At 40.5% G+C, this 17,947-nt stretch overlaps 2 protein-coding genes across 10 annotated transcripts in view; both read left to right on the top strand.

The window, feature by feature from the left end:
• mrj (DnaJ heat shock protein family (Hsp40) member B6 mrj) overlaps nucleotides 1-15,273 on the top strand; it is a 28,759-nt gene extending 13,486 nt beyond the window's left edge. For 2 of the 6 annotated variants that reach the window (XM_022083337.2, XM_022083339.2), the window contains exons 2-7: nucleotides 3,942-4,075; nucleotides 5,178-5,287; nucleotides 6,431-6,550; nucleotides 12,656-12,844; nucleotides 13,422-13,686; nucleotides 14,495-15,273. In XM_022083337.2, the coding sequence (XP_021939029.1) occupies nucleotides 4,011-4,075; nucleotides 5,178-5,287; nucleotides 6,431-6,550; nucleotides 12,656-12,844; nucleotides 13,422-13,686; nucleotides 14,495-14,594 (849 nt within the window). In that variant the 5' untranslated portion in view covers nucleotides 3,942-4,010 and the 3' untranslated portion in view covers nucleotides 14,595-15,273. Of the gene's footprint in view, nucleotides 1-1,264; nucleotides 1,398-2,991; nucleotides 3,011-3,612; nucleotides 3,768-3,941; nucleotides 4,076-5,177; nucleotides 5,288-6,430; nucleotides 6,551-12,655; nucleotides 12,845-13,421; nucleotides 13,687-14,494 lie in introns of those variants that run through there. The other 4 variants (XM_022083338.2, XM_087343860.1, XM_022083340.2 and 1 more) reach the window with 4 other exon arrangements.
• A 142-nt stretch (nucleotides 15,274-15,415) lies between these two features.
• Nucleotides 15,416-17,947, top strand: part of LOC110839264 (Rap1 interacting factor 1) — a 29,385-nt gene continuing 26,853 nt past the window's right edge. Inside the window, exon 1 of one of the 4 annotated variants that reach the window (XM_022083315.2) lies at nucleotides 15,416-17,001. The gene's annotated coding sequence lies outside the window, so the exon portion shown is untranslated. Of the gene's footprint in view, nucleotides 17,012-17,033; nucleotides 17,343-17,492; nucleotides 17,788-17,947 lie in introns of those variants that run through there. The other 3 variants (XM_022083317.2, XM_022083316.2, XM_022083318.2) reach the window with 3 other exon arrangements.

The raw sequence follows: 17,947 nt of genomic DNA, 5'->3' as shown, positions 1-17,947 counted from the left end.
TGTCGTGTTTATATGCAAGCAGGGGCAGAGTCACATATTGCTGTAACGTAAGCCATAAACTACATAACTCTCCACAGCTGCTAATTCTGTTCGTGGCAGCTTCTAATCATAGCCCCGTGGCTCCAGAAATAGCTTCTTGGCTAGAATCCCGCTCTTCCTCTCATTGGGATGTTGCATTCTGTGGTGTACCGAAGTAGTGTCCAAGCCCCTCGTATCGAAGGCCACCTTATTTTCACGTAATGTTTAATATTTCTGCCAAACGATGTGACTGGACTGTTCGTGCTGTTAATTGGCTAATTCAGGGCGTTTCAAGATGGCGGGGGCGTTCTTCACGCCCTCCGCGTCCACTTCTCATTACGCAGTAACGCATTGAAGTTACTTTGCTTTTCGATACATCGAGGATGGCATATTCTGATCCCAATAAATAATCGCTAGCATTCTAGTGTCTCCTTCTCCCGGAGTGCCACGACAGACAAACTGCGAAGGGACTCTCCTCCTTCCGGAACCCTGCCTGCTGCATGTACCTCGTTGGTACTGATTGGTAGACTTTCGTGGCGCTGTTGTAACAGATTGCTACTCGATTAAGTAACACCAACATGTGTGGCATAGCACCTTGTTGCTCTCCGCTCCGCTGACTGTGGTCTCGGGTTCGAGGCGGGATATGTTTGTGCTTCTCGATGTAGAAATATTATTAAGCGTTTTGTACATGTGGAGGTCCTTTTCAGCGTAACCGTGGGAGTAAGGTCGTGCATCCTACAACTTGGCTTTGCAGTCTTAGTCATGGATGTAGTAATAACATGACGAATCGAAGGAACGAGTGGGAAAGTGTGATCCGGTTTTTCGAATCGATTTTCTAAATGCGTTCTGTGTTTCTCTCGCTCTTGGGTGATGGGGTCAACAGCGCCCGGGCCCCTAAAAAATCATCTTTAAAATTAATCAAGTATAATAAAAACTGAAATTGTGATTTATTTCCTTCTTATAGAGAATTGTTGAATTTTTACAGGAAGAATGGGATGTAACCAAATTATAACAAAGAGTAATTCTCGTTGTATTATTTTCAACTACCAACAACGTAAATATCGAACGACAATGGTCAGCTTTTATATGAACACCCGCGTGTCTAAACAGTGTAAGAAAATGTTTTGGAATTTACAAGTCACGCCTGTAACAATGTTGGCATAACAATTAACATTGTTACGTCATAGTTTTCGTTGACATTGTTGTATTTAATTAGTGTGTATTGCCGTCAACAATTAATTTTAAAGAACTGAGCTGTGAATCGCTTGTAGAAGACAAAATACTTTTGTGCTGTTGAAGAATACTGCCTTACACTCTCCGAAGTTTGTTGTTAATTCGATTGTGGACATCTAGTTCCCTTCCCGTGAACGAAGAGATAGGTAAAGACTTTTTCTTATTTTATTGTTATTATTATTTATCAACATATTTACACGTGTTTGTTAATACTTATGAACACTTGGAAGAAGTTGAAATATGTTAGACTGACTTTTGTTATTTACGGCAAAAATTGATTTGCAATTTAACGTTCCAGTAAACAATTAGAAATTCGAATGTTTAGTAGCCTAAAATCTTGATGAAACCCTTCGTTGTGTATTTGTGGGTTTCGTATGATTCTCAGGGTAAACAGCGATCATTTTCTTAAACGGCATTAACCGTTCGAGTGTCGTGTTTTCCATGCGGTACGGACTGAATTCTTAGATAATATTTAGACGATATTCGGCTTCAGATGGTTAATAAACGGGGCACATATTGAGAAAAATAATTCGAAATCTTTACATTTCTTGATACATCAACTTTGTTAAAGCCTCTTTGCCAGCTGAGAATTGCCTCAATAAAGTGTAAAGAACTCCATGTTTTTTTTACTGAAGAAAGAATAATTGTTACGTCATAGTTTTGGCCAACGTAGGTTTTCGCCGCCTCCTTTCGGAGGTTTCTTGGTCTTCAAGTGTGCATTTATGTCAGACACAGACATGTTGTGGATTCGTACTCAGTCATCAGTTTCGTTTCTTCGTCCTCCATTTCTGCTCTCGCGAGAGTTAATAACTTCGTAGAGCAGCTCAATTTAGAGGAGTGGTCACGTGCTCTATCGCTGTATGGTCGGGAAAGGCCCTTCTGTCATCTGTGGGTCTTGTTCCCCCCCCCCCCCCCCCCCCCGCCATTAACTGAAGACTGACTGATTTGAGGCTTTCAGGCAGCGGTGAGGCCGAAGATGGCTGTCTTCTGGGCTGTTGCGCCGTGTAGTCTAGATTACACGGCGCAACATCACAGAATACAGATATCCTTATAGGTTTACGCTTTTCAGAAATGACTTTCTACAAGTATTTGCTTTTGTTCCGTACTTTAAAGCACAATACACGAAAATGGCCGTCCTGCTTGTCAGGCTGAGAGCAGAAGCAGTGTTAGTAGGCGACTTGGTTTCTTTCTCTGCTCAGCCGAGAATCCTCGAATTGAAAAACGGGTCTCGATCCAATGGGACTCGCGTCATTTTCCGCTCTCGAGTGCGGGCGGACATGCCTACCGTCGCCGCTCTAGGGACTCCCTCCCACTCACTCCGTCTTTAATGGACCTGAAGCAGACAAAGACTTGCACTAGTGACGTCACTGTTTGCAGCTTATCTACCGAACAGGCGAACTCTTAGTACCAAAAGGAGAGACTTGTTCTGGAAGTTGCTTCTGTCCATATCGACGTGCAAAGTCCGTGAAGATTATGGTCCATACAGCCACTCACACTGCCGTGCTCTTGGTACCTCGTACAAAAATACCGTCTGTTCCCGTGTGCTGCACGTCAGTCTGCCCTGACGCAGATCATGTCGTCACAAGCAGGTCTTGCACAAGAACGCCATTTAAATATTTTGCTGACGTTATAAGGTATAATCTGATGAACTGAAAAGTGCAACAGATTTGTAAGGAGGCCGTGGTGATGCTTTCCAGGCAACCCGTGGAGAGTCAGGAAAGCCATTAAAATGGTCGTTCAAGGACTCTGGAGCCACAGGGTAAGTAGTTAACGTGAACGATGTTGAAGGAAGGGGGACTTTCGGTGGAGGAGTACATTTCTTTCCGTTGCACTGCGTGTCGGAATAATTCGTTTGTTACTGAAACAGATAAGGACTTCAGGTTGCCTCGAACGCGTGAATCATCAAGGAAAGTAAGAGGCGTACTGGTTACGGTAACTTTTTCCTTTAGGAGTTGATTGTGTGACGTACGTTTTCGTGTGGGAAGACGAGACTGTTTCACGCATTATGATTCTGAGAGCGAAAACTTGCGTATCCTGTAACTCAATACCTGGTATTTCGAATGAAAAGAAAAGGTGTCTTGTGAACCCATCAGTGCCAGGTACACAGAAAATATATCTGCGGATTTATCAGTACAATTGCTGTGTACATAAGTCGAGTACATTTGTGAGGAAAGGTTGAAAATCTGTCCTCCGTTTCATTACTCGTCACGACATGTACTCCTGTAATAGGCACTGCTCCGTCGACCTTGAAGTGCACATGGAAACAGGTTCTTGAGGAACGTCTTTCTGTATGCTCCGTGCCCGTTCGCGTTATGAGGTTTGTGGCTTCGTCAGTGATCTTGTGTCTGGATGAACATCCGGTCTTCAGTTTCCGGCGCTCTTCGCCACCACGCCTACTCTGGCTGTGGGTGCTGTTCACCGGGATAAATTTCGAAAGATGCAATCCCGTTATCGATAGATATTTTTCATACAGTCATCAAAATCGTAGTGGCCATTTGCATCCTGGAAGCAGAACGGTGACCTGCTTTTAATATGTACTTGATTTTGTGTGGTGAAGTCGATATATTTCACGGCGTTTCGCTTAGAATATAATGTGTACCATCCTTCCTTAGTTGAAGTTGATCGTAAATGTTGTTAATGACGCTACTTCCAACGCTGGCGGTGTCTAACCTGTCCTGTTTGTTTTCCAGATATTGTGAGGTCGCTTGACTGAAAACTAGGGGTCACCGGCAGCAACTGTAACTCTATTGGCTGGGATCATGGTCAGCTACTACCGGGTCCTGGACGTTTCGCGAAATGCGACCACAGCGGAGATCAAGAAGGCGTAAGTACGAGGAACTGGTTTCGTGGCACCACGGACCCCTTCCGACCTGGTAGCACATTCAGAGTGGTCCGCCTTCCTAAAAGGCTGGGTTATGTTATGTCCTGTTGGTCACGCGGTCCACCCAGCCTGCCTTTTAGTGGATACCGGAGATTCTTTCATAGGAGTAAAAGCGCCTCCAAGCTCTCTTCTGACTTGTAGCCGGATAAATCCGTGGGTCAAACCCCGGCTTGTTTCCCTACGATAAATGTCTGGACTCCTGACAAGAACGGAGTGGCAACCGAGGTTGATGGCATTTTCCATTTGTTCGCCTCGTCCCACCAGAAGGAATTGGGCCGTCGTGGAATGTTCCAGAATTACGCAATCGCCACCCTCGTCTCCAGAGCTGATCGAGGGCCTCGGAATAAACCTCGCTCCAAGGTCTTTTGGTTTGGCCTGGTATTGATTTCGAGGAGGAGGCAGACAGCTTCAGTACGCCTGCCGGGCGATGGGTGGACCGACGGACAAGTTTGGAGTCGAAGTGCAGTCTGCCTGCGCAGTAACCGACTGACCCAGGTCGACAAATAAAGTTTGCTGTGTGATTTATCATTGGCCAAAAATTGTTTACGTCGATAGATTTCGGAGACTTCGATGTCGAAGGGAGTCTTCATGAAAATTACACAAAATTGTTTTAGTTCTTTGTGATGGGGGTTTCACGATTCTGAAATAGTCGTATTTTGAAACGTGAAGGAATCGATTTGTGCAGAGTTTGTGAATCCAAAGCTGATATAAAGTAAAACTGCTCAATTTTTAAATTCCCGCAAATGGCTGGCGCGAACTGATGAGGTGGGGAGTAACGCTCTGGCCACTTCATGTGGGGCCCTAGAATTATGTATGGCAATCGGTAATTGCAAAATGCGGGACTCTGTCATGTAGACCCTAATGTAAAGAAAAATGACTTCCGTGTGCATTGTCTCTCGCTTTCAGATCGGCTAATGAACTCTCGAAGGCAGACTTTTAACACGCGGTAATGCTGTCGGTGGATACGCGATTTACATTGTACGTGACATGGAATTGATTTAGCGAGGCAGATGTTCAAAATTCCGTGTATTTGCTTTTTTTTCAGGTACCGGACATTAGCACTAAAATGGCATCCGGATAAAAATCCAGATAATTTGGACGAAGCAAATAAAAAATTCAAAGAAATTTCAGAAGCGTACGAAGTTCTGTCTGACGGTAAGTATTTCTGTTGCCTGTGTAATTTATGAGATAATGTGAGCAACCTTGGCGACTGGCTTTAGTTTGGTTGCGTTCACTTCAAGGCAACGGGTTGAACAAGGAACGTCGACCAGCTGTTCTCTTCGCCTCCAGTGGAGGTCGTCGTCGTTTGCCATGTGTTGTCCGCCCGTAATCGATTCGTAGACTGAAGCAGCACACCCTGTGAGACTGGCTTGTTAAAAATCAATGGCCAGTGGAAACCTACTGGCGCCTCCCAGAAAATAGAAATTAGCTTTTCCGAAAATTTTGTCTTCGGAACTTTTCTGGTCCCCAGAGGAACTAGCGGAACCAGAGCCCGAGACAAACGATGACGACTGTCGACTTCCGGTAACATTTCCAGCGTTGCAGCAGAACACATTTTGTGTCTTCATTTCTGTACGTAGGTGCATAGTTCGTCTGATGTTCTAATTCTTTTTTGTCCTTGACGTGTCGGCCTCTACCGTGAGGTGTTGGGGGTTCCGTAATTCGTATAAACCCCTTTGGGAGCACTTGCATCAGAGAAATAGTGTCCCTTGTTGGCGAAGTAAAATATGTTAAATTGCTCGAATGTATTCGCGTGAGGTCCAACAGTGAAAGGTTTTAAACTGAAGAAAAAGCAAGTATTACCGTACGGAAAAAATCTTGAGTCCTTGTGTGGGCGTGTGCACTTGATTGCAACAGACACGAAACGTCAGATGTACGATCCGCCTTTCAGTCTACTGGAGGTCCACGAAGGATTTTTGTGATTGCCGTTCCATCGTTTCTTCGGTATTTGAATGAGAGACAGTGGAGTTGCTCGACGCCGGCGATGGGTCTGATTTTTACTTGACTGAACTTTGTAACGCAGATTGTAATTGGTTCTGCTTTGTTGTTTCTTGCTTGAAAACAGTGCCTCGGCATTGTTCTGGAAAGAGCGAAGGAAAATTCCATCAGAGACTTCGGTGTATGAAAACATTTGTTGAAATTCAATGATGATTTCTTCAAATCCCCGCCCCTTCATTTAACATTTCTCTTTGTCCCCCTTGAAGCAGCTTCTCGACAGCCTGGAGCCGCTCGAAGGTGGAAGCCATCGTAATTGTTATGTGTGTATATATGTATGATATATGTGCTTGGTTTCAACAGACGCCAAACGTCGGATGTACGACGCTCATCAGCACCAACGACCCGGCACGCATTCCTCTAAGGTCCCGCGAAACTTCAACTTCCGTGGATTTTTCGAGTCGCCGTTCCATCGTTTCTTTGGTATTTGAACTCGATAGATCGAACTGCCCTCAGATTGCTTGCATTCTTGTTCCCCTGAACTTCCTTCGATAAATACGCCTTACAGCAACGTTTTTTATTAATAATTTTATTTGCTTTCCGGTAGAATTGGCTTTATTTAACGATCTTATCTGATTAATCTTTGCCTCAAAGGGTAAGCAGTTTATCTTCTTTGGCAGTTTTAAGGGTCATGTTATTTTTTTTTAGATATTCCGATATAAGTAAAACGTGGCGTAAAATCAAATTATAAAATTAGCCTCCGTAAACTCCTCTTCCTAATGGTCTTCGTACTCTCTTAGAAATCTTCTGTTACTTCGCAGGCACAGGGACGTCAGTGTTTCTTGCACGGTTTCCCCTTGCTCTGGATCACACCTGTTTTCTCGATGTCGGTGTGAAAAATTAGGAGGAACTTTTCACTTTAAAATCGTGGCCAAAATCCGAACGTCGCGCTATAGGAAATTCAAAAGTGTCCCTGTTGTGAGAGATCCCCGAGAGGGGGGGGTCCTTACATTCCTCTCCCACCCCCATTTTGAAATTATGCTCAGGAATGTCGAGAATCTTATATAACGGCGTGTGTATGCCTCCTTGTACGTCGTAAAACAAATATGGATACAGGAAACGCTCCTTGGAGGGAGAGGGAGAGAGATTGGTATCTGTTGAAGTGTTTTTGAAATACGTAATTCTTCTCGCGACGCTGCCCGTCTCGCAGTTGCCTCGAAACTTTCTGTCCCCCTCGAAGTAAAAAAAAGACAAGATTGGTGGCTCGTGTGTTCAAAAGTGATCTAAGTAGTGCGTGAGGTGAGGTTGTGTCGTCTGGACGATGAGGTCCAGAATAAAGTTGCGCGCGCAGGCCAGAGGTCTTTCATCCAGAGTACAGTAGCCAAAGAATGATCATCCTTGCTTTTTTGAGGTACAGAAATCAGTTGAGAGTTTTGTCTTCGTCTCAGACTAGCAGCGATGTTGTTGGGCTCTAATATCGCTTGCCATAGGTCACCTGGTGTGAAATGATCGTATTGCAAGTGGCAATTCTGTGATGTACGAGGTCTGACAAATAACCGGGCTGATTCTGTAACATGTCGATCCGGAACCTGATGGTCCAATTCTTGGTTTAGTCTTTTTGTAAGAACAGATCGCGTTGGGAGGCGCAACTGATGTCAGGATCATTTTAACTTTTGTCCGTGGCTGATGGTCTGCATTGATGACTTTGACTTCTCGTTTCTGGAAGGGTGGAGTCCTTAGACGTCGCCACCGGAATTGCCAATTTTTTTTTCAGTAGTATTTCTGGAAAGGTCTATCATTGTTTGTCCCGATGATTTTGGCAAATTAGCAACAAAATACTGCAGCCACAGAACGAACCGAGTCCCGATCACCGTATGACAAGACTTGAATCACGTAGTCTTGTGGTATGTGCTCCAGCTAGGCAGAGAGAGTTGCTTCTTCCTACACAAAAACGCCATTCTGGTTATTTGTCACGCTTCGTAGAGGCCTTCGGCGAGTACCAAGATTTTGTTGAAAGTCAACTGCATAATGATGTTACACAGTCAATTTGAAAGAAATACAAATTGGTGAAGTACAATTTGCACTAATGTATGAAATACGCAGAATGAAAGTATGTAGAGACCATCTGTTTGGCAGTTATTTCGGGTTTAATTGTATTTGGTATTTGTGTCTGTTAGCTGTCATGGAGTTGACGTCTGATTGATTGTCCCTCGTGCTTCGAATTTCCAACAGTAGCAGAACATGACGCGGACTATAACCGAGGGCAGATTCCATGCCCCACGTCATTGCAATTCTGAAGCATGCTGATTGAAATTGTGTTGGTTCTTTCAAGGTTTAATTAAATATGTGGGAGACGACATAATCGGTCACTCCACGTTCATTGTTTAACCCACAGCTTTTAAAATGGTGGCCACCAAAGAATCCCAACTCGTCTCTTAAAATTCCTATTTATTATAATAAGAAATGCAAATCTTCATGGCGTACGGACGTGTTCGTTGCTCTCAGTGGGCTTTTCTGGAGTACTGATAAGTGTGAGTGGTCAGCGTCACGTTCCGACCGTGCTTTACCCCCAGGAAAGCACCCCTGTACCCATTCTACAGGGGGCAGGGTGGACACAGAGGCTAGAGGAAAAATCCTCTGTACCAGAATGAATCCCTCTGGCCAAGAAACGCCTAGAGACGTGAAGTATGTTAAAGGTTGCAATTTTTAGAAAAATTCATGTGGTCAGAACTAAGTGTCGCTCAGCAGCAGTCATGAAACTGAAATGATTTATTCCACCCGCAAGACAGCAGCATCCGTGTTAACTAATTTTCAGTGATGTTTAAATTTTGTGTACTGACTGTATAAAAGAAGTTATTGTCAGGTATCAAATTGCAATGTTATTGCCACGTTCTCAGGCGCTAAAGATGTCGGCACTTGTCTGCCGACGTAATTCAGCTCGAGATCCCCCTAGATAGATTTGGATTAAATTTTGGTATGGACGTTATGCCACTGGAGACTGCTCTAAAATAATGTTTGTCAGTGTGAAGGCTTCAAGTCTTACACTGAAACATATTTATGTTTGTTATTTTTTAAGGAGACAATCAGGTTATTAATTTTTGTTATTGTTTTCTATTTCTCCTGATTTTAACTCCAGTTTCTTTTCCCTGACCTTTTATTACCACAGGGCCTTCGGTTTCATTGGTTGTTCTTTATTCCTGGTTTATTGATCGCCAGTTCACTGTATGATGTAAGATGCTAAGGATATGCCGTATTGTTAGCGGAGTGTGGAACATCAGTTCCATAAAGATCAGCTGCATGACAAATAAGGGATTTGGCAACAAGTGATAATAGTGAAAGTCTTCATGTTGATGTTTCACTGCAGTTTGGTTAAAAAGTCTATTGAAGCTAGGTATTTTAACGCTCAATTGTCACATCATCAGACTTGAGCATGTACATTTCACAGAGATTTTATTTTTCTCTATAAAGGCCTTTAGTTTGATGTTTGTTATAGTACGTAAAGTCAAACATTTTAATCCTTTCAACACCTAATTTAATGGATTAATTTCTTTCAACTATTTTCTGTTGTTCTTTCATGTCTCAAGTAGAAATAAGGGCTTGGCTGTTCAGTTGTTTTATGATGGCTGCGTCAAGTGCAGGAATAGACGCGATGTGAAGGGGGACGTGCTTTGATGGTTGGGGTTAATACAGGATAATGTGGCCGTGGCCTGTTTTTGAGGTCGTTCCCTGACACTGGATCAAAGAAAACCGTCGGATAGTATATTCCTGGGATGAAACCAGGCGTCCGTCAAGTATGAGGCAGAATCATTGGTTCTGTATTAACCCACTTGAACCCACAAATAGGTTTTGAACAGAGGAAGGCATATTTTAGATTTTAATTAATCAAAAGTAGATAATACTAACTTACACAAACAGTTTGTTTTTCCTCTTATTTCAGCTATTAGAAACTGAAGCTCATGGTAACACGCGCATGGGAGCCGTTCGTTTACGAGTTTGCAGTTCAGCATTCTTTAATTCTGTAAAATATAAGAAGATATAACCAAAACCAGCTACTTCATAGCAGTCACTAACCAACCGTGATTCTTCAGTTACATTCAGTTGTGCAAACCATGTTTTTTTGTTTTCCCCACCCCAGTTTACCGTAAGATCTTGGCGTGGCCAGTTGTGGTGTAATTTATGCGGTTGGCAAGACTTGATGTACTTATAACTAATGAAGTTCTGTGTATCTTGCAGGACATGCAACTGCAGTGTGGTCTCTATATACTTGAAACACAAAAAATAATGTGAAATGCACTTAACTTGCGTTAACTTGCTTACGTGTTAACCGCATTTAATTTTACTTGCATGTTTATTGTGTGACTCACTTATGAAATATCAAAATTGACAAACTTTATGAGCCTCTTTTTCAGAAATGAGATTATTTCCTTGCTTTTACTAAACTGTAACTCCGTAAACCTGTTTGTCTTAATGTACATAAGAGTAGGATTTGAGTGTATGGTGTAAAAATATGCAGTTCCAATTCAAACAAAACTTTCAACAAAATGGTACGGCAATTTGTATCGCTGCGGTGCTTGCTGACAAGGTGTCCTGTCGATCACTTAAGTATGTGCATTCCTTCTTGTCACTAACAGAACTGTATGTCGTAACTTACGTACACGTCTTTCTCTGAGGTGGTAGTTAGCTCTGGTTTTCTTAACCAACATTGTAACAGTTTCTAACTGGTGAATGAGGGAAATGGCCAGTCGTTTCTCCATTCACGCGATAGATTTTCTTCCTGGAAAATTCGGCACAAATGAAAAGTTAATTTTTCATAAGATAATTGAACTCCCAGATGATAAACAGTTGCAGATATGACATATAAATAAAATGTTTATTTCTGCTGATCATGTAGCTGTGTTAAAGTGTAGTGACGTAAGTGAAAAAGTGGTACATACTCTTCAACAGCTTTAAAATGAAAACATGTAAATGAAAAATGTGTAATTGGAGAAACGACTGTGTTTGTACATACTCTAATTTTGTTTTATTTGTGATGGTGGAGCCACTTTATGGGCACTAAAGGCAATTTATTTTAAATTACCACTAAGACTGATATTGCATCTGTGTGATACATTTAAATTTTCAGCATCTAGCCAATACTAAGTTAAGTAATGGTTGTGGTAAGTATTCTTTGCCTCTTATATCTGTAACTGATACAACTGGCGCATCATCTGCCCAGGTTCGGCAGCTCCGGGTGATGATATTCCACACAGAGTAAATTTGGGAGTGGGGCCAATGTACTTGTGCTTTTGTTGTTAATTATGATTAGGAAGTCTGATTAAAAATATAGTTGTCAGTAAGTAGACTCAAAAGAATACTAAAATTTTTCTACATTGAGGATTAAAATCTGTGTTAATAGTGTTATGAGCTTGTCATGTTCTATGAGCATAGAGTTGTATTATCAGTTTTAAAGTTATGTTGTCAATATTTAAACAGTGTTTGATATTTATTTTATTTTAATTGTGTTTATATATATTAAAAGCAGCATCTTTTACAATTTTTGCCATAGAAGCACAACTTTATTTATTTATTGGTATTGGCATTTGTACTGAATTGAATGCTGTGGCACAGAAAGTAGACCAGTTTGAAGTAAAGATCAGAAGCTAAAATGAGTTAATGGTGATGAACATTGACTCCATTGATTTGGGTATTCGGGAAAAATATGACAAATCTCGGGTTCTGTACGTTTCGTGTTCTGCTGCCCCCCCCCCCCTTATGATAATCAGAATCAGTGTTTTTGGTTTATAGCACCTCTTTATGACACTTAAGGAATGTGAGTATACCAGATTACAAAATCAACACACATTCAGAAAAATAATGTTTTGAAGTATGGAATTTCGGTAGTAAGAGCAAGAATGTTTTTTGTATTATAAGGAACAGCATGTCCTAGATAGAGTATGGAGAAGAATGCTGCAGGCTGTCTTCTTTAGCATAGTTTCTAATGCTACTAAAGAAATTGGGGTATCTTCCCCACCACAGCAAAAAAAAATACACAAACTTATTGATCCTCACTTGTGATTATTTCAAATACTAAAGTTTGAAGGTTCCTGCTGCTGTTGTCGTCGTCATCAATATTAGTTTAGTATTAGCTTTACTGACTCGTGGCCTGTCATCTAAGCAACAGTAATACATATTGATCATTTTAACAGCTTTCTCATTTGATGGAGAGAGTTCATAAACTAATTCTCTTTTCAGTCTCTGACTCATTGGAAGTTCAAATGTTGTGTGTTCAACACAGTGTGTATACAGTGATTGAGAATTAACCAAATGTTTTTAAAGTACAGGGTGGCCAAGAAGTCACCATGCCCCTACTTAACTTACCATGTGGCAAGAGTCACTGTGCATCAAGCGGATCTGTATGTGCACCGTTGCGTTTGAAACAGCCTGATTTGCCACCGTGTTCTGTGTGACTTGCACATAAGCATTTGTGGCATGAAGGTAGTTTGCCATAGCATGCACATATGTATCCACATGGTAAGTTCAGTATATTTTAAATATACATTTGATGCATGCATGTAGCTGTAGGTTCACGTGATATTTTTGATTCTTCAGAGAAGAAACGCCGAATGTATGACAAATATGGAAAGGAGGATTATTCACAAGCGTCTCGAGGCCGTTCAAGGCATTATGGTGCTGCTCCAAGTGATGACATACACGATTTCTTCACCACTTTCCGTGATCCTGAAGAAGTGTTCAGAGAGTTCTTCGGTGGACGTTCCCCGTTTGGTGATCTCTTCCAAGGTATGGTGTTAATGTGAAAAAAAATTACCAGTTTAACATTCACCCATTATTAAAACTTTACATATGTTTCCTAACCTTATTTTCAATTTCTGGTTATGAGTATTCATTGTTCTGTTGTTAGATGTATCACTGTTTTTCCCCTCCACCACCCCTACTGTTCGTGTCATTCTGAAGGAGTACACAGTGTCTCGACTGCTCTCTTATCTTTGAGCCTCGCCAAGGAGAATGTATGAAAAATTAAAAGCTGCATAAATGAGAAATGTCACCTGCCTCTATTCATTTTCAAGTAATACCACATTTTTTGGCTACAAGAGATTGCATATTGATTTTAATGCTCCTAACCCTTTTGATGCACATTTTTTCACCACTTTCCTGAAATAATGCAATTCTAAGGTAAAAATATGAAAATGTCTGTCTTTTTCATTGTGGTAGGAAGAGTGGCACTGGGATAGCCCCTCTCCCCCTTCCGACCACTTCGGTCAGCTTTTCCCTCTCAAACATTATTCCACAAGTTCTTCATACCTATTTGTCATCATCACAGCCACCAGTCTTTACTGTTATTATTGTCATATTGTAGATTTCAGCCGGGGTCAAGGACAGGGCCATCACCAGCGCAACTCCCATCCACAGAACTTGATTAGTTCTTTGATCTACAATCCATTCGCTTCACAAGAACTTCGCATGCCAGGTTTTGAAGACCTGTTCAGCGCCGGTCAACTAAGCTCTGGGGGCTTCACATCATTCTCATCTCTTAGCAATGTCAGCGGACCAAGTGGTGGAACTGTTAAGAGGACGTCAACTTCCACCAGATTCATTGATGGAAAGAAGATAATGACTAAGAAGTAAGTACAGGAATATCTTGCAAAACCTAAGATTTTAAAATTAAAGGCTACGAAGTTTCTTGGATCTGATATACACAGTTTTTCTATTATTTTTTCGTACTTTTTAAATTCAAGTAAGTTAAAAAAGTAATAATATAGTAATGATTTATATAGTATTGGACAGTGAATGGAGATTCTAAATGAAACCCAGAAAGACTGGCATTAACATATAATGATACTATAACAGAACAGCACTGACCTGAAGTGTGTTCACTTCAAGCTCGATATATTCTACACTGTCACAACTACAAATACGTGTAGCTCTCATTATAAGGGGGGGCACTGACACAATGAGAATACGCTGTTGAAGATGTCTGTCTTACTGGATGTAGCGCCATGTAGTCTGGTAGAAGTTACTGTATCTGAGGTCATTGCTGCCTCCATCATCATTTGAGGTTTTGCATAAGACAGGAGACCCTGATGTGAGTCCGTCAAAACTTATACAAGATGCATGCAGGTTCTTAAAGTTGTGTAATGAAGTGTGCTAGGATTATTCTGTAAAGAATTCAGCTTCTGGACCACTATGCGGAGAGAGAACTGTACCTTTGCTGTTTATACCAGCACGACAACACGGTAACCCACACAAATCAGAAAGAAATGAGGTAGTAACCACTACTGCCACTACTAATATTGTAATTAATTGGCATTTATTATAGGAATCTCAGGAAATCAGTCTAGCTCTTCTGTCGTGTTTACACGGTACTGTTGAATCAATGTGATTGCAGTTTAAATAAGAGATGACTAATACTGCTTTTTACACTTGTTTCAGGATTTACGAAAATGAAAGGGAGACTACGATGGTATACGAGAATGATATCCTCATCTCGAAGACTGTAAACGGTGTTCCTCAATCCATCACCTCCAGTTAAATATATTGCTTCAAATGTTAAATTATTTCATTCATGAAGATGAGATAGGCCACAAGAGACTGACTATTTTATCTGTTTCTTTTCTGTCTATTTCTAGCAAGAGTATGTATAAAGGAGAAATTTGCCAATTGCTGCCATGTCTTTTTTCTTTTTTGTGGACCACATATACCAATATACATACATACACACATTTCAAATAAACATTGTAGGAAGCTGGTGTGACTGATGGTTAAATTTACTGCTGTTAATGTTGAGTGAGTGGATGTGGTTACAGTGAGAAAGTGGTATGTACCATGGATCAGTGAGCATTTGTTGTTCGTTTCAGTTAACTTAGGACAGTTGGTTTCTGCATTTTCTTGTGAAGGATGAAGACACTTGAATAGTGTTTTATTTTATTTGAATCAGTTAAGTTTCACTAAAAGAAAATTGTTACTGCTAAGCCAGAAAGTTTTTCCCTAAGTCATTATGCCAGTAAATTAAGAATGAAGATATGTAAGACAAAATACCCCATAATGTTTTGTGAACTCTGTGGATAAAGGGACAAAGATGTGCCTGTTTCCTGTTCCTTTGAAGAATATTACATAAGTTAATCTAAAACATTTTGTTCTAACATTTATTTGTATCAGTCAAATCTGAATTGTCTTGAAAATAAAGGGAACAGTAATACTAAGTACAGTAATTTCTTGTAGTTATGTGGTTCATTGTGTTTGGTGTTGATTTTGCTAAATGGATATAATTTTAATTTTCAAATGTTACAGTTAAGTAAGAAAATGTGGTTTGTGGTTTATTTTCTTTCTGTGTGTGTATAATATATGTAACTGATGTAATATCTTCCTGCAAAAGTGATGTTATATATCTAAGTCAGTTTAAAAAATATTACAGAACTCTCCTTTGCTTATTCTTGATGCTGGCCTAAATTGTTTTGTGAGCAGGTCAAGGGCTGTAAATGTTTATTTGCAAGATGAGAAAGTTAATCTGTCTGCAAGTCCACATCTGAAGTACCCATGCCGCAGTGTACACCACTAGCTCTTCATTGAAATTCTCGTCCTCTCCCCATTTAGAGAATTAACACATTGGAAAATTTAGTCTGTCCACCTGTGATAACCTGCAGGCTGCTAGTTGCTTGCAAGATGGCAGTATAAATGTGATTCCTTTGTGAGATAGAGTTTAAAGTATTCTATGCGAGAAGAATCATCCTTGATACCAGGGTGCTGCTTTAGGAGCCAACCTAACATGGTACTGTAAATCCTTGTACTTGTGCTCACCACATATCATCTACAAGCTATCCTAATTAGCTTTAGGAAAAATGTATGTTCCAAACTGTTGGTTCATCTACAAGCTTCTCTCAAATGGTGACATTTCAAGGGGCCTGTAATTTATTTGTTTGCTTATTGATAAATTCTGATATGTGAGGAAACTAAACCAAATGCACAGCAAACCTGACCATAACTAAGTACGCACGAAGCAGGTGGAAGGTGAGATTTCAGGTTTCCATGGCAGCATATATCAAGATGGCTGTTGTTTTGGGATGATGTAGTGTGGTACAAACCAACTGATGTTTCAGAAATGCTTAAGCTCCTTCAGGGATCAGTAATGGTCATGCTGTGAAGCTAGATATTTATTCTGGATTCATGTTATTGTGGCAGCCTGTATTTAGTATCAGTTTTCAATGTTATGAAATTGTGTTTTAGCATATTATATTTCTTGTGTTCTTGTATAGTTACTTTAGATAACTTTGATTATTTGAAGATGCTTTAAGCATAGTACTTGGATTCTTGTCTCAAGAATTCATATTCTCTTGTTGCTGATCTTTTTGTGGGAGGGAGTAAAAGTTGTAAATATGATAATATCTTGAATCTTCAGACTTATTGCTTGTGGATAAATTAAAAGTGGAGAAGACCTAGGCACAGGTGGGAGGATAATATAGGGAAATGTGGTTGTGGGTTAGATTCGTCTGACATCAGGATAAGGACGAATGATGCGATTTTGTGAACACAGTAATGAACATTTCTTGACTAGCTGAAAATATTGGTTTCTCAAGGGCTCTGAAATCAGTTAGGCACATTTATGTGGCTTTGAGTGTCAGTTGTTACGAAGTGGAATATAAAATATCTATAATGGATATACGTTTAATGTGGAACATAGCATGCAAAATGCATGTACATACGTTAGTATTTTACCGTTCGCCAGTACAAACTGGCTTTTTTTGTTGTATAGTTTGAGTTGCTCTGTATTGTAGAGCGAGTGAGGCTCTTTTCATGATCTTTGCATTACTAAGCTTGTTTTTTGTAGGACCTTTGCCTTACGCTTTCACTGAAATAGACCATATTGCTAGTGGTGACACCTATATGGAGGAAATGTTTTTGTGGTTCCCGCGTTAAAAGTTATGTCTGAGAAGTACGAGCAAGTATGTAAAGGTGCTATTGCCACTTATTTGCATTAGGGAAATTTATTTTTTTATATAAATGCTAATTGTTATGACTATGATGGTTTAGTAAACTAGTTTGAACAATTGTGTTCACAGACATATTTTCGTAATTTAGTGTAGAATGCCGCGGAGTTGAAATTTGAGCCCACTTTATGTGCTTTTGTATTCTGTGTGTTATGATAATTAAAGATGGCACAGTTGCGCGTAATTCCAGTAATTTAGTTATTGTTCGGTGATGCTTGTTATGTCACTTCAAGTTGTAAATGCATTGCTGTGGCTACGTACATAATTCTGTTAACGCCATTTACACGTTTGTACAGGTATGATTTTTGTATCTAGATGTTTTTCACAGCAGCATATGCAGCATAACTGTTACACGTTAACATAACAATTCTGCACTTGCTAACTAAAGCAGGGAGTTATGGTTTTGTCATGTTATGTTAGCTTAGGTTAAGGGTACCCAAACTGTATTCTGACCATTTGATCACAAAGAATGGAGTTTTTATCAGATTCAGTAATTCTAACCTTTTGTGACATAACTATCAGATAAAGTGTCAGGAAAGAGGGTAATTGAATTACAGTGTAATCAAATGTATCAGGGTGAATGAAGGTGGTAGCTATTGTGTATCAGACCCCTCCCCCTAGTAAGTTTGGCAAAAAGTAGGCAGTGTAGATGATGAGTTAGCAAGTCAGAGAATTCACTTGCATGTATAGACAAAAGCTGGCAGGCAGCCTTCAAGGAATGTGCCATTGGGTGTAATGATGGTAAGTACTTAGTTCATGGAAGTGTGTTGTACCATGAGCAGAATTTTGGCCACAGACCTTGTCTTTTGGGACAGTCTCTTGTTGACACGAGTCAGTTTCAGACAATGGTAGCTCTGATGTCATACTGGCTAGGCTACCACAGAAAACAGTTATGTTTTTA

Source organism: Zootermopsis nevadensis, unplaced genomic scaffold (assembly GCF_977971745.1).
Source record: "Zootermopsis nevadensis isolate Lab colony 2312 unplaced genomic scaffold, Znev_1.0 Znev_ptg000007l, whole genome shotgun sequence".
NCBI lineage: Eukaryota > Metazoa > Arthropoda > Insecta > Blattodea > Termopsidae > Zootermopsis > Zootermopsis nevadensis.
Note: the sequence above shows the minus strand (reverse complement) of the source record. Positions and strands in the feature narration are given on the sequence as shown.